Source organism: Chanodichthys erythropterus, chromosome 7, assembly GCF_024489055.1.
Source record: "Chanodichthys erythropterus isolate Z2021 chromosome 7, ASM2448905v1, whole genome shotgun sequence".
Taxonomy (NCBI): Eukaryota; Metazoa; Chordata; class Actinopteri; order Cypriniformes; family Xenocyprididae; genus Chanodichthys; species Chanodichthys erythropterus.
Genome location: NC_090227.1, coordinates 39,012,384 through 39,036,894, shown reverse-complemented (window position 1 = coordinate 39,036,894; position 24,511 = coordinate 39,012,384). Strand labels below are relative to the sequence as shown.

At 37.0% G+C, this 24,511-nt stretch overlaps 2 protein-coding genes across 8 annotated transcripts; one reads left to right on the top strand and one right to left on the bottom strand.

Annotated features, from left to right (window-relative positions):
* Positions 1-1,380: 1,380 nt before the first annotated feature.
* clasrp (CLK4-associating serine/arginine rich protein) lies at positions 1,381-16,381 on the bottom strand. Of its 5 annotated transcripts, XM_067390509.1 has the most exons (21): positions 16,263-16,381; positions 14,330-14,469; positions 13,942-14,039; positions 12,090-12,191; positions 11,242-11,321; positions 11,043-11,127; positions 10,824-10,963; positions 10,600-10,696; positions 10,118-10,196; positions 9,945-10,018; positions 9,693-9,734; positions 8,752-8,934; positions 8,125-8,442; positions 7,861-8,037; positions 6,108-6,147; positions 5,078-5,138; positions 2,476-2,534; positions 2,307-2,353; positions 2,127-2,215; positions 1,924-1,948; positions 1,381-1,823 (listed from the first exon to the last, which is right to left on the bottom strand). In XM_067390509.1, exons 2-21 carry the CDS (start codon positions 14,426-14,428, stop codon positions 1,781-1,783), a joined length of 1,938 nt encoding a protein of 645 aa, XP_067246610.1. In that variant the 5' UTR covers positions 14,429-14,469; positions 16,263-16,381; the 3' UTR covers positions 1,381-1,780. The 5 variants fall into 5 exon arrangements, 1 of the variants encoding a protein (XP_067246610.1); XR_010895529.1 differs by lacking the exon at positions 1,381-1,823 and having other exon boundaries at positions 2,127-2,353; positions 6,104-6,147; XR_010895528.1 differs by lacking the exons at positions 1,381-1,823; positions 1,924-1,948 and having other exon boundaries at positions 6,104-6,147.
* A 2,402-nt stretch (positions 16,382-18,783) lies between these two features.
* Positions 18,784-23,623, top strand: rcn2 (reticulocalbin 2). Of its 3 annotated transcripts, none has more exons than XM_067390506.1 (8): positions 18,784-18,884; positions 19,274-19,413; positions 19,510-19,612; positions 20,905-21,101; positions 21,196-21,309; positions 21,408-21,501; positions 23,246-23,388; positions 23,475-23,623. In XM_067390506.1, exons 1-8 carry the CDS (start codon positions 18,839-18,841, stop codon positions 23,616-23,618), a joined length of 981 nt encoding a protein of 326 aa, XP_067246607.1. In that variant the 5' UTR covers positions 18,784-18,838; the 3' UTR covers positions 23,619-23,623. The 3 variants fall into 3 exon arrangements, with proteins under 3 accessions (XP_067246607.1, XP_067246608.1, XP_067246606.1); XM_067390507.1 differs by having other exon boundaries at positions 18,823-19,086; XM_067390505.1 differs by lacking the exon at positions 18,784-18,884 and having other exon boundaries at positions 19,117-19,413.
* The last annotated feature ends 888 nt before the right edge of the window (positions 23,624-24,511 follow it).

Genomic DNA, 24,511 nt, shown 5'->3' with positions numbered 1-24,511 from the left:
AAAATGTGCTGGTTAAGGATGTGGGTGAAGAGGAAGTGGCTTTATCGAGGTCGACTGAGACAGGTGTTTGTTTGGCTGTCCGGCTTGTTTCGAAACCCAAAGTAACTGTCGGTTTACTTTCAGATACTTGCTTCTATTTTGTGGGGGAAATATAGGCTAACGGAGACGGTTTACATTCGTTTCCATGTATAAAGTAATCAAATTCCGTTAAAAACGGCAATTAGCGTAGAATCAAAAGTATCTCTAATGGTGAAGTGCGCCATCTTGCGGTTACAAGTGGTGACGTCAAAGAAAATCCGTTAAAAAAAGAAGGCACAAACGACGTTTTTTAATTTTTATTCACGATTAGCTTTTTATTTCAGTGTCAAAATATGTGATCATCGATGATTTTTCTAATACAAGAAATGACATTTACATTGCTGAGTGAAAAAAAAAAAAAGATTATGGGCATTTAGAAATATTTTTCTCACTCTTTAATGAAGGGATTATGTACAATGATGAGGTAAAATGGGCAGAATCACCGCTTAAGGAGACAGTTTACCCGAAAACAATTAGTTTGTCGTCATTTATTCACCCTGACTGACTTTTTTTTTTCTTCTTCACATGATGTAAGGCAGAATGACGTGCTTCGGAAACTCAGTCTTGTCGCGCGAGTTTAGAGCAACATGAGGGTGAGTAAATGATGAGAGAATTTGCATGTTTGGGGGATCTCCATTTTTAAAATGGGGTGTGAGACACAAGGGAGAGATTAAAGGATTAGTTCACTTTCAAATTAAAATTTCCTGATAATTTACTCACCCCCATGTCATCCAAGATGTTCATGTACTTCTTTCTTCAGTTGAAAAGAAATTGAGGTTTTTTATGAAAACATTCCAGGATTTTTCTCCATATAGTGGACTTAAATGGAGCCCAAATGGTTGAAGGTCAAAATTAGTTTCAGTGCAGCTTTAAAGCATTCTACACGATCCCAGACGAAGAATAAGAGTTATCTAGAGAAACCATCTCTCATTTTCTACAAGAAAAAAAATATATATATTTAAGTTTTAACAATAAATGCTCATCTTGAACTAGCTCTCTTCTTCTTTATTAGAATTCCAGCAGTGTAGACACTGCTAAGTGTATTACTGCCCTCCACAGGTTAAAGTTTGAACTAATCGTTATATACTTTGCACTAGCATATTGCATATGACAATTTAGTTCAAACTTTTTTTAGAAAATGAGTGATGGTTTCTCTAGATCAGACCCTTATTTCTCATCTGGGATCGCTGTAAACTGTAATTTTGACCTTCAACCGTTTGGAGGCCTTTGAAGTCCACAATATGGAGAAAAATCCTGTAATGTTTTCATCAAAAACCTTAATTTATTTTCGACTGAAGAAAGACATGAACATCTTGGATAACATTGGGGTGAGTAAATTATCTGGAAATTTTAATTTGAAAGTGAACTAATCCTTTAAGGTCCATCCCAATCTTATGTCACAAAATTCAACACTATCTGCAAAGCTTGAATCATAGCAGCTCAAAGCATTCCTGCTGTGAAATATCAACAAACTGAGGCAAAAATGTGTTTTCAGAGCATGATGGTGTTAATTTTCACATTTTAGAAATGAGTTTATTTGTTTCCATTGCAACCTTCAGAAGATGTACAAAGCTAAAGTGAGTGAAGTGAATTTTATTGGTAATTTTTCCCAAACTTGCATGTAAACTCTTGCCATTGTGGTCACCATTCACTCCTAAAACATCCGTTTGACATGTCTTGTTGTGTTTTATCAGCTGACTCTTCAGTACCGGTAATGAGGACTCCGTGATCTTGAGCGTGACCTCCTGTTGAGGAAGACAGTAGACATAGTTGAAATGAGCCTGAACGGCAGTACGTTTAGATCAAACGGACAAGTGTGGCTGGTCCAAACTGGTTTCAACATACCTTCTAGATGAGCCGTAGTCTCGACCTGTGGGAAGATTTATGATTAGAATCATCTTCTAGAGTCAGTTTGTTCATATGTTTTAGTACCACACTGTTAATCTACAGAATCCTTTACTATAGAGCACAATTCAATCCACAGAAGAGTCTCGATTCAGTTCTTTCAAAATGTGGAGACTTGATTCTTCGGTGGGATGTAAACTCACCGTATTTGGCGTTGGGGGAGGGCGAGTGACTCTGACGTCCGTACTGCCTCTCCCATTCATCCCTTTCCTTTTCCCGCCGTTCCCGCTCCCTACAAGACCAAACAATGACCAAACTGTATCTTCTCCTTTACAAACCGAGAGGACAGTTCCCACAACATGTGTATACATGTCTGGACTCACTTCATGCGTATTTTCCGTGCCATTGCGCGAAGAACTCCTTCTCGTTCCTGTGATGGGAGGGGGAAAAGCAAGAGTGTTAAAGTTCAAAACTACCTGGAACTCCCCACCCACGCACATCCACACACACACACACACTAAATACACACCAAATGTACACCAATGCTTTTACCTGCCGCTTGTGCTCTTGTTGCTGGATCTTGGCTTGTGCTGCCTTCTTATCCGCCTTGGCTGAAGAAGGTGAAAGCAGAAGGTGAGGCAGTGTCAACGGGCTTTATTTCACATGTCTTTCCCATCACACACTATTATTCAAAACATTTTTTTAAAGAAATTAATATTTTTATTCAGCATGGATGCATTAAATTGATCAAACGTTACGGTAAAGACTTGTTACAAAAGATTTCTATTTCAAATAAATTCTGTTCTTTTGAACTTTTTCATCAAAGAATACTGGAAAAAAGTATCACATTTCCACAAAAATATTAAACTTTTAAGTGTGATCGGAAATGTTTCTTGAACAGTAAATCAGCATATTAGAATGATTTCTGAAGGATCAGGTGACATTGAAGACTGGAGTAATGACGCTGAAATTTAAAGTAATATTTCATATTTTTTGCTGTATTTTTGATCAAATAAATGCAGCCTTGGTGAGAAGAGACTTCTGTTAAAAATAAATAACTTACTGACCCCAAACTGAACACTGAACAGTAGTGTTATCTGAGTGAGTCATTGCACAGGATCACTTTCACTACAAATATTATCACTGACTGTATTCATGCTCATGTAAACATGAGTCGGGCTCATGTACGCCAGGAACAGAGAGGGTTTGTTTCACTAGATTAGTGAGGAGGACACTGCATAGACTTCCACTGATTTTATATCAGGTTAAAGCTGCAGTCTGTAACTTTTGGCACTAACGGTTGATAAACAAAACTCCATGCGTCCTGCAGAAGAACATTGTAGCCGGAGCTACTTCTCTCTGTTTGTCTATGATGACCCGACCGGTCTAAAATAGTCTGAATATAAACATCTATTATAGGTGTACCGCAGTGATTCAGGACAATGGAAAATAGATTCATGATGTACTCGCTCATTATGTACGTTTTGAACAAAAAAAGTTATGGACAGCAGCTTTAATGATATTTCTATGATATTTCTATACCCATCACAGAAACCTGTGCAAAACACTAGATTTAAATACAAACATGTTTTGTTTTAAATGATTTTTAAGCCTTTTTAACTACAAAATGTCTTCACTGGTCATAATTACTAGTCACTAAATTAGGACATTTGGCCCTCACAAGTATAGCTAAATCTGTATGTTAAATTGTTTTTTTAAAGGTCTCTTATGGTCACCAAGGCTGCATTTATTGATTAAAAAGTGTAAAGACAGTAATATAGTGAAATATTACAATTTAAAATACCATATAATTTATTCCTGTGATTAAAGCTGAATTTTCAGCATCATTACTCCAGTCTTCAGTGTCACATGATCCTTCAGAAATCATTCTAATATGATGATTTACCGCTCAAGAAACATTTCTTACTCGATGTTGAAAATGGTTGTGTTGCTTAATATTTTAGTGGAAACATTACAATTTAATGCATCCATGTGGAATAAAAGTATCAATTTATCTCTTTAAAAATAAATGTATAAATCTTACTGATCACAAACTTTTGGACTATAATTAAAGACAGATTTTCATTTTGAAACTTGCTAAAGATTAGATTTACTGGTGTTACAGAATTATTTGAGTCATTAAAGGTCTTAAGTAAATGTTAGTTGACAGGTAAAAACTGGAAGGAATGAACATGCACAATTAAAAATGCACTATGTAACTTTTTTTCAAAATTTAAAGTGTCAATACATTATCAATGCTTCTTCAAAAACATTTTGTCTTATCCCGATTCACTATGAGAAGCCTATTATAAGTGATTATATTGTAGACCAGGCGGGATGGTTTTTGCAGGAAATTACGTACATGCGTCACTCGCCCGTGCGTGTCTCACTCTCACCATATCCGTAAAAAGAGAAAAGTTGCTCTGGCTACTCTGATGCATGTATGGTGTGGGAGTGTCATAGGTTGACATGGAGCAGCTAAATCTCCAACCTCCGGAGAATCGCCCATAAAAAATAAAAAAAAGGCGAACAGAGGAGAGTCTGCTGGCAAAAAGAACGTGACAGAGCTCCTAATAAAACAAGAATCGACATTTGCTTAGCTTATCAGAGATGGCGAGAATGAGGGATTTGTAAAATGTTGTAAAAGCGACGTGAAGATGGCATTTTATTAGTCAACAGGTGAGTGTAAGGTATTTTATTGAACAGATAAATTGCCATTTGTAGCTCTCTAACAGAGTTTATTGTAAAGCATTTTCTCTGGAATTTATTTTCAGGGAAGTAGCGTGTCTATTAATGGGTAAAGCTACAGTAACGTCTTCAGCTGTCAGCTTGAGATTCTTTCCATCTAAACTGGTTATATCTCTTAACCCTAGTAGTGAATGATTTATGAGCAGTAGGATAATCTCTCTTTTTAGTTTTTGAGAAAGAACCATATTCATACACACAGTCATACAGAGCCAATGCACAACCAAAAAAAATGTTGTTATGCAAAATACATGCAGTTTTGCATGAGTTTTTTATCTGCTAGAGGGCCAAAAGTTTAAATATCAAATTCTGACTGATAAAAATAAATAATCGCTAACAGATATATAATATCCCTAGCATATATATTGTATAAGATGGTGGTTCCTGGATGCCCAAATGAGTAACTCACATTGTTTGTTTAGGGCCTTCTGCATTCGGAGTTTGAGCTTCTCTTGAGGGGTCATCTTGGGCTGCAATGGACACAAAGACTTTAGAACAAGCAGGACGGCAAAGTTCAGGCAAAGATCAGCGACTGACAACAATACATCTAATTTACTAGGTTAAGCTTATGTCATGTCATGCAGAAATACGAGCGTGTTTTAAACTACATACAGCTCATTTAATATACTGCATGTTAAACAGCAGCAGGTGGTCCTGTTACACAGAAAAGCCTGTGTTGTTTACGTTCTGGATGTATTTAGGGGAATATGGAAAAGTGTGAACAGACAAATGAAGGCAGCCATTTAGAACAGTACAGAGCTGTGGACTCGTCTCCTCTCCAGGTCAGGTACACCAACTCGATGGAACAGTTACAAAATGGCAGCAACTTTAGCCATGTCAGAAGGTGTTCAACCTTTACATACAAGGACAATGTGTATTGACTTATGCAGGTGTGTTTAGGTGTGCGAGTGAGTGAAGTTGCTCTGCCTGTCTTGACAAGCCCAGGGAAGAAGCAACACCTGAGTTGTTAAACTCTGAGCAAACCTGATTAGAACCATTATTCCTTTGTAGTTTTCCAGTCATCAACAGGTGTCTATCAACAACCTTTCATTCAGATAATACTCCGTTAAATAAATGAGAAGTACGTGTATCTTTTCTTTAAATAGAAGACAAATCTATAGCGGTTCCAAAGAAGAGCACATAGAAATATCGGGTTCTTTAGAGATAAAGTTGGTCGCTCCCTGCCTCTTTCTGACACGCATACCAAAAAAGTCAGGTAAGTTTGGCTGCCCTTCAAAAGACCGCTTCATTCTGCAAACAGGGCAGCTGATCACCAAGTAGACAGCCAATCACACGCATTTCAAATGAGAACAACGGCTCTCTGAAGAGCCGAGAGATGGGCAGGAGCCCCGGCCTGATTGTTAACTGCATCAGCCTGTCAGGGGTGAGGGAGGCGGAGTCTTTAGCAACAAATCGAGATATATCAAATTCTTACTGACTTTGGCAGCTCCAGTCTCTTTACCACCCGGAGTTTCAGGCCTACGAGAGAAAAAAATAAAAGAACACTTTGTCAGTTATCACTTATCAGGCATGTGGATGAGCTAAAGACAATAATAATATAAAATAGACATAATAATTCTATTTTAGATAACACTGGTGTTTCTTAACCCTATAATGTCTACTGTATCATATTTGAGCTGCAAATTTTTAAGCCCTCTAAATATGAGCAAAACTTTCTGTCATCTGATCATTTTTTTAGCAAGTAAAAGGCCTTTTAGTGTAATTCTAAAAACATCCCCCTTCAGTTTTTTTAGATTGTTCTGAAGTAGACATAAGAATAACTTTTATACTGTTAGTAGTAGGGCTGTCACGATTCCTCGATTGAATTTGAATACTCGATTGTTAAAAATCCTCGATTGCAATTTCCCTGTGTCGAGTAACCGGCAAAAATACCAGAAGTAGTGCATTCCACGGACGAGAATCCATGAACCACATTATAAGACCGTTTTCTAAGGCTGCATGATGTATTAAAACCATTTAAAAACGATTATATAGCATAGTGCTATTGTGAAATCACAAAGGCTGTGATTCCATTAAATAGAAGTATATGTGCTGAGGATGAAGCGCGATGCTTTAATTATTTACATGTGTGCTGGTTACGAGTTTCTTCCGTCTTAGAGCGGCTCTGCTCATAGAAGCTTTGCAAGAAGTCGGTCTCTGCATGTGCTGTTTGTTTGGGTTTCCAATAAGGTGCATTTGGGGATGCATAATGTCTGACGTCCTTTGCGTTTCATACAAAGTGTTGCACTGTTTTACATGTGTGGAGTGTGTGTCAGCAGCTCGGTTAATAAGCTTAATTTCTGCATATGCTGTGAGTTTGGGTTGCTTAAAACATTCATCTGGGAACGCAATGTGCGCCATTTCATCAGATTTGCAATGTAATTCGCTTATAAACCTAAGCAAACACAGGAGAATACATACGTTTCTAAATAAAATCACAATTTCAAAATAAAAGTTTAAACCCTCTCTCTGAGTTACATGTTCTTGTTCAAGAAAGTGGCATTTACATCGTAAAGAAGTGGCCAAATATTAAAGATTAAGTTAACATTTGTCCAATATTAAGGATTTGATTTGCTGTGTAATAAAAACAATCACTTGGCAATTGGCGCCCTCTGTAGGCATTTGTTATACAGCAGTCAACATTTGAAGTGGATCAAAAAAGTTCAACTAAGTTGTCTTAACAAGAAGGTTTTAGAACAACTTTGATAAAAGGTTTTGATCCACTTCAAATGTTGACTTCTGTACATATATAATGCATTTTCTATTTTTATTACCACAAAAAAAAATCTGATTACTCGATTAATAATCAAAATAATCGATCGATTACCGAAATAATCGTTAGTGACAGCCCTAATCAGTTGTATTTCTAGATGAACACTTACTGGACTGAAGCAACTTAGGTTTACTTGATTATCTGTACATGTTTTTTTTTTTTTTTTTAAGAAAAGGCTGAGATGCCAAGAGCATCCACACATAGTCGCTAGATTGCGGCACTACCTCCTGCAATGCTGTCGAAAGCTATCAATGCATAAAATAAATGTATTTGAAAAAGCAGTAATTTCTTTTTCTCGCATTTATGCAATTCACGTAGGTCATATTACTGAAGTTGGAAAATACGGAAATCACATCCCTAACATTTTGATGGGAAGACAGTAAAGTATCTACAGTGCTTCCAGTTCTTTCGCAACTTACTTTCTCAATCTGTCTGCAGAAGCAGAGGCAGGCAGAGCAGAATGGGAGGAGGGGGAGGGGCTATGGCTGGCAGCAGGTGAGTGGGAGGGGCTTTGACTGACACTGCCACCCCTTCTGTACGCAGAGCTGCGACTCCGTCGCCGGTAACGATCATCCGAACGTGACCGCGAGCGAGACCTGAGGGGAGAGAGTGTTTCATCCGATCAATTTCACAAAAGATAAATTATTCATCTTTTCAATCAAAGAATCTACAAGTTCTCTTGCCTGGTTCGTCTGCGGCCCGTGTAGCGCCTCCCCCTATCCCGGTCTCGGTCTCTTTCCCGGTTTCTGTCTCTACCTCGATCCGCGGAACGAGACCTCGTCCTGTCGTATCGTCTCCTCGAGCCAACTCCTCCAGTGCGTTGCCGTGAACGGGAGTCAGACCGCCGACGAGAGCGTGATCGAGACCTGGAGTAACGGCCGTCCCGATCCCTGCCCCCGCGAGAACGACGACTCCGGCGGGAACGCGAGGATGAGCGTGAAGACCGGTGCGAAGAGGAGCGGGAGGAAGAGGATGAGTGACTGGAGGAAGACCGTCTTCGGCTGAAAATACACACAAAGCGCTATGTTATTATGATGAGCAACCTATAAAACCGATTAAATCACAAGACAATCCAACGAGCTTCTAGTTCTCAGGATTAAATGATTCCAAACCCTGAATATGCCACAACATATAATCAATAGACATTGGCTGGCTCTCTCTCAACCATAATCACCAATCATTTTGAAGCTCAATCTTTGGCAATTCTCTTCACACAGTGGACTACATGCTATCACAGTTGAACACACTTATAAATAAATGGAGAAAAAAGCCACTAAGGAGCCAGAAAGTAGAAAGGGGAAGTTACCGACCGGGAGCCCCTGCTATGACCTGCGGTGTTGGAGGAGGTGTGGCTTGAGGCCGCAGCAGGTGGGGGTTGTGCGGCTGTGGCTCCCTCTTCATCACTGCCACCGAAGCTGGTGATGAAGGTGATCTTATCATTGCCTGGTGTTCGGGAACGAGAGCGTGACTCTGAACTTGAGTCTGACTCTGGCCTGTGACAAGGAGGAGAGGAAAGAGAGTAGTAAGAAACATTAATATTAATAAATGAAGTACGTTACAGTTGAAAATTTTGGGCTCATTACTCTCATTCTCCAGAAATCATTCCAATATGATTTGGTGCAGTTGAGCTGTTTAATATTTTTGTGAAAACCGGGATACATTTTCAGGATGAATAGAAAGTTTAAAAGAACAACATTTATTTGAAGTAGAAAACTTTTGTAATATTATAAACATCATTATTGCCCCTTTTGTTCAATTTATGAATAAAAGAATGAATTTCTTTGAAATGTAGTACATTTAATTGTAATCAGGTGATGCACAATATATCTGTCCCAACGTGACTATCAATGTTTTATTTTTTATTATTATTTATCATTATTGGTCATGTTGTATTGTAACCTTTAATACTCAAAATTAATCTAAACTAGTTAATAACTTAACACTGTTAAATTTAATCTACAGAAAAAAATCAAAATATCAAATTCTCATAATGTACACTATAACTCCTATATTCTCTTGCATTTAATTTTTTTTAAAATTATTATTATTATTAAATTAGACAAATTACAATTGACTTTAATAATGGCCATTTACTGGTTATCAGCAAAAACATGAAATTAGTTTATCAGTATTGGCCAGAATTTTAATATAGATGTAACCTGAATTGTAATGGATTTGGCACTAAATTTGGCATCGTTTAAACATCATTCAAAACTAATGTGCGAAATATCAATCCATCAAAATCACTTACCGTTTGTAGGGGTCGTATGTAGGACTGTCTCTTCTGGCATAGCTGTTTTTAAAATTCACATTCATTTCAGTTAATCAATGTGTAGGTGGTGCATATAACATTTTTTGTTCAGTTTTTTAAGAATTTTTGTGGTCATGGATTCAATACAAGTTACAATACAAGACACTACTAAGAAGTCTGGGATTATTATTCCCGAGTATAAACATTAAAACTAGGTTGAAAACTTCTAGCTCATATTTGTTGGGCTGTTACCTCGGTGGGCTGATCTGCCTGCCTTTCATATACTTCTCTCTAAACTCTCTTCGCTGTCTGCGAGACCGACGGCCCTGAAGAAAACAAAACAACAATTCAGTATTACCAATATCAATATCAAACGCAAACATCTTAATGGGAGAGAAGAACAGTTAAAAAGCTTCTGCCCATACAGAATACATGGCCTTCTCTGCTTCCAGTGCTTTAGCATGCTTAATGGCCTCCACTTCCTCCTTGTCCTTCCTCAACATCCTGCCACAAAGACACATCAGATTTTAACTACACTTCATGTTTCTTTTGGAAGAATTATAAGAAAATTACAGTGTGTCCATTAAGGGTGCTTTCACACTTGGTTTGATTGACTGGACTGATTAATAGTGATTCACTTCCGAGATTTAATACAACAGAGTTCATATCAGCAGCGAACCATACCAGAGTTCTCATGAACCGAACCCTTTTTATTCTGACTCGGGTAAGTTTTGGGGTGTGCACCAGAGTGCGGAAAACAGCGTTCACATCTTCCACAGGATCCAAACTCTGACGTCAATCGGACCCAGGTGTGCACCAAAAGTGCTAGTGTGAAAGCACCCTAAGAGTCAATCAATTTCCTATGATTTGCATTTTAATGGCTTAGCTGAAGAATGCGTGAACGAACCATACAAAGTCCCCCTCTGCCATGCCGTAAGTGGTGCCCATCTTGTTAATCTCCGTCACCTGCTCTGGGCTCAGTTCATCTACATCCACCTCAACATCTACAACATGAGAACGCATTCACACACATTTTAAGGGGGTTACCTTACCTATACAAAGTAAATCGCATATCTGAATGGTTTCTATATTATACAAATGCAGGAAGTGTTTAGTATATGAAGGACACACCAATGTCAGGGATGACTTCGTCTTCCTCAGACTCGCTGTTTTCCGAGTCATCCTCATTTCCCTTCTCCGTCTGTTCATCTGGTTCGGTCACTGTGCTGTCCTCATATGTATAACCGATCTGAGCTTTCTTCTCAGCAAGTCTAACAGAGAAAAACATAAAATGTTATCTAATTCAATGCATTTTCATACATTTATTTTTTTGTAACTACAGATTCATACTTTTTCTTTTCATCCTCATTTGGTTTCTGTAGGCCACCGTAGAGTTCATCCACATAGATCTGGTACAAACACTGCTCCTCAGAGACTACAAAATGACAAGAACATTTTTGTGGATTCTTCCAAGTTCATCAATGGCACCTAGTCACATTTACTAGGGTCCAAATTGTATTGAAGCATGCTGAAATTAAAGGGGACTCACTGTTTGCAAAGTCATTCTGCACGAGACCTCTATAGCGCTCATAATTGCATTTTCTCTCTTCTGATTCCTGCTCTGGGGTGCTGTGAAAGAAACAATGAGTTCAATTAAAAATTACAAAGCAACAACCAGTTCTGCATTTATCAAAACATCTTTAACTCTCTGGTGGTCTACGGTCATTTTAGACCAAAAAAAGTTGCGTTTTCAATTGGAAACGAAAATGTGAACATGATTAGAAAAGTTTAAATGGTTTTAAAGTCACACTTGTGATCTTCATGGTCAAAAATGACAACCATAGGAAATTAATGGGAGATATAAAAATAAAGAGCAATTTTTTGGGGGGTATCTACAAATAAGATTAAGTAGTATTAAGTAGTAATATATATCCAAATGCAAAACCAAATAAAAGTAGTCATGTCTGCAATAATTTTATAAGCACCCAATTCCTTATTTCTCCCACTAGTTAGCCCCAATCTGCCTTCCATGCATTGGAATTTAAACACTGTATTAATTGACAAATATATTAATAAAACATAATAGAAATAAATTGTACATACAGGTGAGTATTTTCTAGTACAATAAAAACCCCTAAAAAAAAAAAAAATTATTAAAGAATAAATAGTACTGAAACAGAACACCTATTCAGTCATTTGACTGCTGAGGATCACAAGTGTGACAACTAAATGAGAAATACCAGAGAGTTAAATTGAAAAATCAATAATAATACACTGTGTGCATGTATTTTTATACTCTAAGTTGTGTAGTATACTCTACATTGTATAGTTCTTTGAATACTCAAAGTAATTTATTTTATTCTCCAACATGAGAGGCATTATGATCAGACTACTCACATAGTGTTCAGGAGAGGTGGCGTATAGGTGGGGATGTAGTCCAGGTGCGCCCTGACATCAAATCTATCAATCATGTTGTTGGAATCTCCTTGCCAAGGCATCCTGTTAGGACAAAAGATGAAGTTGTGACAGTTTTCCAAGCAAAACCCTTTATATGGGCTGTTTGTGTTATGTTGGTGTGAGAACTATAAACATTTAAAGGTGCCATCGAACTTTTTTTTTTTTTTTTTTTTTTTACAAGATGTAATATAAGTCTAAGGTTCAGGCTGCAGTCCCTTTAATTCCTCACGCTCCCCACCCCCGGAGCTCGCGCTTGCCTTAAACAGCATAAACAAAGTTCACACAGCTAATATAACCCTCAAAATGGATCTTTACATAGTTTTCGTCATGCATGCTGCATGCATACATCAGATCATGTGAGTATAGTATTTATTTGGATGTTTGCATTTGATTCTGAATGAGTTTGAGGCTGTGCTTCGTGGCTAAAGCTAACATTACACACTGTTGGAGAGATTTATAAAGAATGAAGTTGAGTTCATGAATTACACAGACTGCAAGTGTTTAAAAAATGAAAATAACGATAGTCTTGTCTCCGTAAATACAGTAAGAAACGATGGTAGCTTTAACCACATTTAACAGTACATTAGCAACATGCTAACGAATCATTTAGAAATACAATTTATAAATGTCACTAAAAATATCATGATATCATGGATCATGTCAGTTATTATTGCTCCATCTGCCATTTTTCACTGTTGTCCTTGCTTGCTTACCTAGTCTGATGATTCAGCTGTGCACAGATCCAGACGTTAATACTGGCTGCGCTTGTCTAATGGCTTGAACATGGGCTGGCATATGCAAATATTGGGGGTGTACATATTAATGAGCCCGACTGTTACGTAACAGTTGGTGTTATGCTGTGTTCACACCAAACGCGAATAGAGCGTCTGGCGCGAATGATTTCAATGTTAAGTCAATGTACAGACGCGTTTATGCGCGTCTGGAGGTCTCGCGGCGCGAATGAGGTGATTAGCGCGGTGCGGAAGACGCGAGTTCGCATCATGACGCGAATTGAGCGTTTCGCGCGAATGGTGCTTTTTGTGCATTTACGCGTTTGACGCCGCGTTAACCAATCAGGAGCCTGCTTGCTGCTGTGGCGGCAGGCCCGCTCGGAGTCACTCATTCAAAATGGAGGAACGACTGATATTATCAGTGAGCAGTCACCTAGAGATTTATGACACAAGTTCATACTTCAGACAGGAATAAAAAGGAGCTCGCTTGGAAGAGTGTCGGTGAGGAGATTGGGCTACCTGGTAAGTTGTAAATACACATTTCACTTTTGAGTCACGTACACGTTTATCGACCCGCGGCCTTCCCGCGACACTGACCCCTACGCCGCTGTTCTGCTCTCCAGAGTAAACACAAAGCAGTGACTCTCTCGATGAACGCACGATCAACATCAGCCATCTTGCAAACAGACAACCGCCTGGCACTTGCCCCTCCCACAAGAAGCGGATTTCGCCTCGGACGCTTGTTTTTTACGCGCGTCTATTTAGCTCTAGATGCGCGAATGCATTCAAAATGTTCAAGCGGCAAACTGGACGCGGTAGACGCGAATTTGACGCTCTATTCGCGTTTGGTGTGAACGCAGCATCATGTTGAGATTCGCCTGTTCGTCTGAGGTCTTTTAAACAAATGAGATTTATATAAGGAGGAGGAAACAATGGAGTTTGAGACTCACTGTATGTCATTTCCATGTACTGAACTCTTGTTATTCAACTATGCCAAGGTAAATTCAATTTTCCATTCGATGGCACCTTTAAACAAACTGATCTGTATGCTAGTGACATACATGTTGATGGGACTCTCAGCTGCCAGGGCTACAGCTGAATCCAGGTGGATTTTGTACGCTCGGCCATGAACCTGCAGGAACTGAGCTGGATCCTTTTTCTACACAGAACAAGAGAAGTGTGATTCTTCATTCCAAAGCCTCTGTCCAGTATTAAAGAGATACTTCACCCAAAAATGAAAATTCTGTCATCATTTACTCACAAGTGAATGGTGCCCCACATTCTTCAAAATACATCTTTTGTGTTCAACAGAAGAAAGAAATGTATACAGGTTTGGAACAACTTGAGGGTGAGTAAATGATGAGACAGAATTGGCATTTTCATTTTTGGGTGAACAAAGTCTTTGCTCAAAGCAAAGTCAAGGTCACAGACTTTTGGTTGTTGACTTACGATTTTCTCATAGTACTCTCTGCGTCTCTCCCCACGCCGCTTGTAGTCCACCATCATCCCACGCAGTTTGCGCTCATGTTTGCGGGCCTCCTGCCACATGACGGCTCCGCTTGGGGTTGGGGCGCGTCGGGGCAGGGCTGCTGTTAGGGGACACAAACACAATAGTTTCCACATACAATGCCATTCTGAATCTTTACACCTGGAAAAAAAGTATATTTTAAACATGGGAAAACACGGCAATGGCAAATTTATACCGCAAAGGCGGCATAAATGCGCTTCAGAAGTGGCAATTATGTGTTTTTACACAGGTGGCATAAATGCATTTACACAATTTTAACTGCATATCTTTATACTAGGGACTAAGGTGGGTCAGAGCAGGCATAATTTAGTCTGGCTTTTATGCTGCACTGCATCTATACACAGAATTTTGAGCAGGCACAGAGCAGCCTTAAAGGGTTAGTTCACCCAAAAATGAAAATTACGTAATTTATTACTCACCCTCATGTTGTCCTTAATGTACTAAAAACATATTTAAATCGGTTCATGTGAGTACAGTGGTTCAATATTAATATTATAAAGCAATGAGAATATTTTTGGTGCACCAAAATGCAATTTCAAAAAGCGTTTATGAATATTTTGTGTAGAATCATGATTTGGGTCGCGTATCAAACCGCCAGACTGCTGAAATCACGTGACTTTGGCGCTCCGAACAGCAGATTCGACACGCTGATTCATTGTGCTCAGAAGCTTCCTGAAGCAGTGTTTTGAAATCGTCCATCGCTAAATAAGTTGTTATTTTGTTTTTTTGGCGCACCAAAAATATTCTCGTCGCTTTATAATATTATTATTGAACCACTGTACTCACATGAACTGATTTAAATATGTTTTTAGTATATTAATGGACCTTGAGAGAGGAAATGTCATTGCTCCCTATGAAGGCCTCACCGAGCCATCGGATTTCAACTAAAATATCTTAATTTGTGGTATGAAGATTAACGAAGGTCTTACGGGTGTAGAACGACATGAGGCTGAGTAATAAATTACATTATTTTCATTTTTGGGTGAATTAACCCTTTAACTCAGCTGTGTAAAGACGCAATGCAGTATAAAAGCCAAGCTAAATTATGCATGCTCATAAACCTCAGCCCCAAGTATAAAAACATGCAGTTAAAATTGTTGTGTAAATCCATTTATGTCACCTCTGAGCAGCATTAAACAGTCTGTGTATTGTAAATACCTCCAACTACCACTTCAGAAGCGCTTCTGTGCCACCTTTGCAGTGTTAATTTGCTATTATATTATATGGACTACACGTTATGAACTGCAGTAACGTTAACTGTATATGGAAAATGTCACTTGTGTGGCATACAAATCAATTAACAATACAACCGTTAAGGAAACTAGTTAGGCCTAACCATCTTTACTGAACACAAATTGTCTAACCACTTAAGAAAATTGTGTTTACAAGTTGCAGATTAACTAACCTTAATTAAAAAAGTTTGACACGACCAGCTTTTGAGTAATAATAGTTGTGCTGCCTGTCTAAATAACATCAAAACTATATTAGAAATGCATAATAACACATTTTAAACAACTCGGTGGCAAAATGAAGTGTTGTGTAACCTAACCCTGAAGCCTCTCAGGCTAACATCCACACATGCCAATTCCGTCAGTGATTCATACTGTATTTATGAACACACACCAAAGACTGTCGATTATTCAACTCGTGTAACTCGCGTGGAAAGATTTAACAGCTCGCCTGCGATTATGTATAATGTTGCAAAACGCTGGTGTCGGACGGACGTACTCGCTAACGCTAACGTGCTAACGTTACCTGGCTAAATTTCACATCTAGCGTTAGCTAACAGCCGACGATGAAGCGCTGTGGTCGTCACCGAATTCCTTTTGCGATTTAAATGATTAAATGAATTACCTGTTTATGTTTACAGTATGTATAGTCTGATTTTTCTTGACAGAAAAACACATACGTCCGTCACCAAATGAAACAGGCCGCTAGTTTACATACACGGCACGCGCACACGCCTCCCAGCGCATGCGCAGCTCAGATCACTGAGCTGGAAAACAACTAGAGGCGCGTTAGCACAATTTATTGTGTTTGAGAATCTATAATCCTCCAAAAGGCGGCGCACCCTGGCTCATAAATAACTTTTTACCTATCAGTGTCTTTTTATATACTCTAAAGACGTTTTTGGTTGTGAAGAACTTTATTTTGTGAGTGTTTGGCTGGAAAGTTACAGCAAAATGTATTAAAGATGCACTCATTGCAAACTATATGTTGTGCTGCTAGATATGAGATTTGTTTTGGACTTCACTCACATCAAAGCTAAAAAGTTTCACTTGCAGCTGCTTGCCATTACAAAACACAGTTATAATGCAAGTGACAGCGTTCAATAGATGGTCATGTGATCTCAACATGACAGCTACCTGCTCTAGTGAAATGTTTTATAGTCTACTGATATGACAAAGGTCATTTATCTCATGTGAGATGAAAACCTTTTTAATAAGGTTAATGATTGAATGAGCCTTGAACCTTAACAAACTTTTTTTTTTTGTCCTCTGCTCTGCTACTAATTCCATAGACAGTTTTTGAACGCAAATACTTTTTAACATAAGTAATTTTAACATGTTTCAAGCAAAAAAAAAGTCAAAATATGTTGTTGAACAGTACCTCTATTGATTTAAAACTTATACAGCAAACTTTTGAAAATAATGAACACGTGATATCTTTGACAAATGCTTATTTATTCTTGAAGATTTGACTCCATAGTCTATACAAGGCCTTAAAGGGTTAGTTCACCCAAAAATGAAAATTATCCCATGATTTACTCACTATCAAGCCATCAGGTGTATCTTCTTTCAGAAGAACACAATCAGAAATATATTTATTTTGAAGCCAAAAATAATGCATCCATCCATAAAAAAATAATCAATACGACTCCAGGGGGTTAATAAAGGTCTTCTGAAGTGAAGTGATGCATTTTTGTAAGAAAAATATATAAACTTTATAAATTCAAATAACTAGTTTCCGGCGGACGACCGTACACAGAATGCACAAGTCAATTTGCGGCGGAAGAGTATCCTTTGACCTGATGCACAATGTAATGACGAACACGGAGGTGCAGAGGATAGAGCAAAACAAATCACCGGTCACGTATTAGTCTAAAGTCTAAAAAGATCATTTTTACAGAGAAGTGTTGGAGGATTTCGATATAAGAGAAAAGGAGCTTAAAGGGTTAGTTCACCCAAAAATGAAAATTCTGTCATTTATTACTCACCCTCATGTCATTCCACATCGTAAGACCTTCGTTAATCTTCAGAACACAAATTAAGATATTTTTGTTGAAATCCGATGGCTCAGTGAGGCCTGCATAGCCAGCAATGACATTTCCTCTCTCAAGATCCATAAATGTACTAAAAACCTATTTAAATCAGTTCATGTGAGTACAGTGGTTCAATATTAATATTATAAAGTGACGAGAATATTTTTGGTGCACCAAAAAAAACTAAATAATGACCAGTTCGGAGCACCAAAGTCATGTGTTTTCAGCAGTTTGGTGGTTTGACACACGATCCGAACCATGATTCGACACAAAAGATTCATAACGCTCCGAACCTACGAGGACTAATGATATTTTTTAATATATCTCCGATTGTGTTTGTCTAAAAGAAGATAGTCATATACACCTAGTATGGCTTGAGGGTGAGTAAATCATGGGATTATTTTCATTTTTGGATGAACTATCCCTTTAACAAAGCTTACTTTAAAATCATGCTGTCAGAAAACCAACCTCAAACAATTTACGCAAACATTAGACATGCACAGTGGTCCGTCAATACAAAATATTTCAAATTATACCACATAAAAAGTGGTTCACCGTGATTTTGCCAAGTAAGACATGTTCCTGTCCAACATTCCAGTCTGAAGATTTAGTCTTAACCCTATTCCTACCACTAAACCTAATCCTACCCATAGCTTTTCCCTAAAATCAGAGAGCAAAGATAGGTGAATTACATTGGTGTAGAAACACCTAACCCTGGTTGCAAGCCTAAACTTGACATAAATGGTAATCTTGTCCCTAAAATCTGATTGGTTGATTGGAATGTTCTTCCAGGAACATGTCAAAAAAGGACACAACTAAAGTGCAAACTTTCCTTCCAAAATGTCATTTCACATCTAGGAGAAAAAAACAGGGAAGTTTTATGTAGGAAAATAAAACAGGAATCCCATTTTAGCTGGTTTTCCATACTCGCTGGTGCAGCTGATGTGAAATCAACTATATGGAAAAAATTCTGTAATGTTTTCCTCAAAAACATTAATTTCTTTTCGACTGAAGAAAGAAAGACATAAACATCGTGGATAACATGGGTGTGTGAGTAAATTATCAGGAAATCTCAATTCTGAAGTGAACTATTCTCCTCCAGCCCTGCAGGTGGCAGTAACAGGAAACACACAGGAAACGGTGAGAGTCCAGATGACCAGAGCGCACCATGGCAACAAGCTCAGCTGAAAACTTTAGCATCCAGCCTTTCGAAAGTAAGCGTTTTGCTCTTTAAACACGTATGGTGAATTCTTCTTGTGGTTGCCTTAAATAAATAGACAGCAAAGTGTTATCCTTGGCATGAATCTGCACGTTTTCAAGTTGCTTTTTACAGTGAAGATACTTCGCAGTTAGCGACACGCTCACCAGAAAGCCTTCCACAATATCAGATCGTCATGACACCACAAAAGGAGATATGTAATGTGTATAGTTTTATTTAAATTCATATTCTGGCAACATACTGCTATTATATGAACCCATTTTGTTATTCTCCTTCCTGACCAACATCAGTATTATAATTTGTTTTGCTTGGGAATGTGTAGCCCATCACAAGAGGGCACTAGAGATCATCTTGTTCATTGGTTTGCACTTGTGTGTTTATCAGGTTTAAAAATCAGATACACAACTCTGTTATTACTGGTGGCCTGTTGTGCATCAGGAGCTGTTGGAAACCAGATTGTCCAAGAGGATCATGTAGTCAAACATAACCATGAACATAATGCAAATATGTTCCTTGGCTCTGAGGTATCATCATCATCATCTCCATGGTTCATAATATAACAGTTATTTAAGTCTTTAAAGTGATCCAGTTTCATTCTACCAACTATCACTGTTTTTCAGGACAAAGATGAAATACAGAAACTAAGTCCATCTGAGCAGCGGAAGCGACTGGTGGAGATAGTGAAGAAGATTGACACCAACTCTGATAAATACCTGACTCCAGGTCAGTTCTGGTTTGATTGACATTTATATTAGTACGTACACATGAGACGTGTCTGATCTAGACATATATACAGTATACGGTAATAGTAATACGATATGTTATTGTGGGCACTTCAAAATACAGTTAATAGTTATTTATTATGAATTATTATATTTAACATTATAACACTTTACAATAAGGCTCCATTAAACTGAAAATGTGCAATACCACTAAAGCATTTATTAATCTTATTTAATGTTAATTTCAACATTTAATAACATTATTAAAATTGAAACTTGTAGCTATTATTAAATGGACCTGAGCTTACATGAACTAGCAATGATCAGTAGGATTTTTTAAACTAACATTAACAAAGAATAAGGTAACAATTTAGTATAGGGAACACATATAAATTATTAACTACGACTTTTCCATCAATAAACTCCTAATTTACTGCTTATTAGTATTAGTTAGTAAGTTAATTGTTAAGTTTAGGTATTGGGTAGGATTAAGGATGTAGAATAAGGTCATGCAGAATAAGGCATTAATATGTGCTTAATAAGTACTAATAAATAGTCAATATTCTAGTAATATGCATGCTAATAAGCAACTAGTTTAAATACCCTAAAATAAAGTGTTATCAAGAATAATAACATCTGTAACAAATGTAGCTATTGCTCATTTTAAATGTTAGTTAATGAGACCTTATTGTAAAGTGTTACCTATTGGTTTTTTTATAATGCTGCATTTTTGCATTTCAAACAGTTTGAAACATTTGTTTTTGAGCATTGCTTTATTGTATTTAAATGTTCAGAGCTGTTTTTGTTATAAGAAAAAAAAAAGTATGACATTTTTGCAACTTATTTTAATATCATGATAATACCGTATACCGCAATAAAAGCTTCAGCAATTATCGCAACAAGAAAATTTGAAAATGTTTTTGAAAGAAGGCTCACCAAGACTGTTTACTTGATCAAAAATACATTAAAACTGTAATATTGTGAAATATTATTACAATATAAAATAAGTGCCTTCTATTTTAAAATAGAATTTATTCCTGTGATGCATCAGCATCATTACTCCAGTCTTCAGTGTCACATGATGCTTCAGAAAGGATGATTTGCTTCTCAAGAAACATTTCTTATTATTATGAATGTTGAAAACAGTTGTGCTGCCTAATATTTTTTTGTGGAAACTGTTTTTTTTTTTTTTAATAAAAGTCTTTATTGTCATTTTTGATCAATTTACTGACCCCAAACTGTTGATCAGTAGTGTATGTTAGAATTATAAAGTATTCTCTGTTGCTTCTCTAGAGGAAATCACATTATGGATACAGAGGGTATACAGGAGATATGCGCTGGATGATGCTGAGGAACGCTTCCCTGAGTTTGACTCCAACAATGATGGTCTGGTATCTTGGGACGAATACAATATGGTCATGCATGGTCATACTGTGGAAGTGGATGCAGATGCTGTTCTTGACGACCCAGAGGAGGAGTCTCTCAGATTTGTATGTAGCATGATGATTCATTAATATTTCATATTATGGAACGGCAAAGAAAAGTGTTGCGTGATTGATTAAAAATTGTTTTATCCACTCACAGCTCCATGCAAAGGAAAAAAGACGTTTTGATTTTGCTGATATGGATGGCTCAGCTGGCCTGAACTTAACAGAGTTCCTTGCATTTACTCATCCGTCTGAGGTGGACCACATGGCTGTAAGTATAAAATGAAGCTGCAATAAATCACAAATATGTGATTTGATATTAAACATCCATGCATGACTATATGTGCTTTGTGGTTGCATTTTCCCTAGGACTTTGCTATTGAAGACGTGCTTACTGAATATGACTTGGATAAAGATGGATTCATCAGCTTGAGTGAATTCATTGGAGATCTCCGAGCAAATGGTATGATTATGTTGGGATAAATAAGTATATATATATATATATAGTCATTACACTACTGATAAAAAAAAATCCAATAATCGATAAATGGCTGATATTAAACTTCTACATTATATTGTCTAAATAATAATTATTAATAAAAACTTAACTAAAATCAGTCATTTTAAATACTACAAGTGAATTTAGGCATCACAACATTATAATGTACAGTATGAAAAATGATTTTTCTGAACATTGCATTAAAAGCTTCACGATTAATCGCTAAAAGATTCGCAATCTCGATTTAAACAGCCATGTGATCTCATTCCTAAATGACAACGATTTGGCTGTTTCTATTGAAACTGACAAAATCAAACCTGAACATTCAAATCTGTGATTGTGCTGCCGCTGAGCCAGAGAGAGCAGTATGAAACAGCTTCACGAACAGTCTTTTCAACTACAGTTATTATTATTTCTGTGTTACAAATATTCATAACACAGAAGTACTGGGATAAAAGTTTATAGTTTGGATATAAACACTGATGTCTATTGATCAAAATAGAATAAATCACCTTCAGAAAGTAACTTGGTGCTTCAAATTGTAGGGGAATTTTACAGTTAAAGACCCAAAAGACCAGATATGATGAATGAAGAGCCGGAGTCAAAGTTTTAAAAAATTAATAAATTGCAGAATAGTTTGCAGTTTCATCAGTAAAAGCCAGTTTCAAGTCTCACAAGGAGTTCGTAGGCCGCTCTGCGTACATTCACATTTCCATTACAATTATACTCTAACAGAGTCCACTAACTACGTCATTACTTCAGGTTGAATGATTCTGATTGGCTAAGAAAAATAGACAAATTTGGTAATCTCCACATGGACAGATAGTCAGAGGCATATCTCCATTCGTCAGGATGCTGACGAGGGGACTCTGGAAAGGTACCGGATGTCCTTTTGGGGTCATGACATGGCGTCTGCTGGTCTCAAGCAGAGTGCCAGTTGTCCAGTACAAAGGACCTGCACAGAACACTTAGCGCACATACATGATTCACAGTTTCTTCAAGGTTGAAGTTGATCTGAGCAGGAAACTTTTCCAAAACATACTGATAACATGTTCTTTTCTCTCAGTGAGAGGTACAGACAATATTCAAAATTATTTTCTAGTGTTTGAAAAGGAAAATAAATGCTTTAACATACATTGAAGAAGCCATTCAAATAATTTAACAGAAATATAATTTTTGATTAATATTTAAAAGATATATATTGAAGCAGCAGTGGTTTCCCCCCTTCAAAATAATGATTACATCATTACACCAGCAGATGGCGACAAGTGATTGTTAAAAATATGTATTTGTCATTGAATTATTCATTTAAGAGATTCGTTCAAAAATGCTGATTCCTCCAGTTATGAAACAAATTAAGTATTTATGAATGAGTCATTGAATCATGCATTCAAACCGATTTTTTAAAAACATTTTGCAGCAATTGACATTTTGTCATAACCTCTTGTAAATCACTTGTCCGTTCAGAATCATGATCTCTATTTGAAACCAAAAAATATTATGATTCTCAATTTATCCAGAATATTTTTTTTTAAAGATTAGAATATGGAAAATATGCATTCACAATTAAATATTGACCAATACTAATACATTAAAAAATTCTAATAGCAGCCGATAACCGAAACTCAAGATGTTAGCATATAGATATTTTCCAGGATTGTGGTAGATTATTATCAGAAACGTATATGTTTGCTTGTCTGTGTTTAAGAGCAGGACAAGCCCTCGCAGTGGGAAGTTGAGGAAACGGTGCGCTTTAAAGATCTCTATGACCAGGATAAGGATGGAAAACTCAACAGGGATGAACAGCTCCGCTGGGTCGCTCCGAACAGCTATGGGTCAGCACGAGAAGAAGTGAGTCAATGTCTCATCCATTTACCTCATATACGTTTTAACAAGATATTCTCATTTTTTAAATTTTTTTTTTTATTTTTATACAGGCTATTCATCTAATCAAGGAAATGGATCAAGATGGAGATGAAAGGCTCTCGGAAGCAGAGATTTTAAAAAACCAAGACACTTTCATGAACAGTGAAGTGACAGATTATGGCAGACAGCTCCATGTGCCACATGATGAACTGTAATAGTTGGAATAGTTTTATAAATACTTCTTAAGGTGCCACAAAAAAGACTACTTGAGTTTTTACGCATCAATTTTTATTACATAACATGTAGCTGGTACCAATGAATGAGAACTTTTTTTGTCACGATTTTGACCTTTTTTTGAGAATTGCGTGATATAAACTCTCAATTGTGAGTTATAAAGTCAGAATTGTGAGATATAAACTTGCAATTGTGAGTTATACAGTAAGAATTATTTTGGTCAATGAATAAAAAAATTAAAAAGGTATTACGACTTTTTATCTTACAATTCTGACTTTCTGAGAATTGCGAGTTATAAAGTCAGATTTCCGTGTTATAAAGTCAGAATTGCGAGATATAAACTCGCAATTGTGAGGTATAAAGTAAGCATTGTTTTTGCCAATGAATAAAAAATTAAAAGGTATTGCGACTTTTTATCTCACATTTCTGACTTTTTCTGAGAAATGTGAGATATAAACTCTCATCTGCAAGTTATAAAGTCAGAATTGTTAGATGTAATGTCAGAATTGTGTGATAAATTGTGAGATATTTTTATCGCTCAGAATTGGACTTTGTAACTCGTAATTGCAAGTTTATATCACAATTCTGAGAAAAGAAGTCAGAATTGCACGATATAAACTTGCAATTGTAAGTTATAAAGTAAGAATTGTTTCTGCCAATGAATAAAAAATTAAAAAGGTATTACAATTTTTTTCTCACTTTTCTGACAATTGCGAGATATAAAGTCAGAATTGTGAGATAAACTCATTTGCAAGTTATAAAGTTAGATTTACCAGATATAAACGTGCAATTGCAAGTTATATAGTCAGAATTGTGAGATATAAACTCGCAATTCTGAGAAAAAAAAAGTCAGAATTGTGAGATAAAAAGTCAC

Bases quoted from the DNA above. Each gene is read 5' to 3' on its own strand.
- clasrp (XM_067390509.1), bottom strand. From the start codon at position 14,428: ATGTGGCAGGAGGCCCGCAAACATGAGCGCAAACTGCGTGGGATGATG. The intron at 10,197-10,599 runs GTTCGTTCACGC...TCTTTGTGGCAG, and splicing joins GCAGAGGGGGACTTTGTATG to GATGTTGAGGAAGGACAAGG. The intron at 2,354-2,475 runs GTAAAAGCATTG...CTCCCATCACAG, and splicing joins AACAAGAGCACAAGCGGCAG to GAACGAGAAGGAGTTCTTCG.
- rcn2 (XM_067390505.1), top strand. From the start codon at position 19,204: ATGTGTAGCCCATCACAAGAGGGCACTAGAGATCATCTTGTTCATTGG. The intron at 19,613-20,904 runs GTCAGTTCTGGT...TTGCTTCTCTAG, and splicing joins TGATAAATACCTGACTCCAG to AGGAAATCACATTATGGATA. The intron at 21,502-23,245 runs GTATGATTATGT...TCTGTGTTTAAG, and splicing joins TGGAGATCTCCGAGCAAATG to AGCAGGACAAGCCCTCGCAG.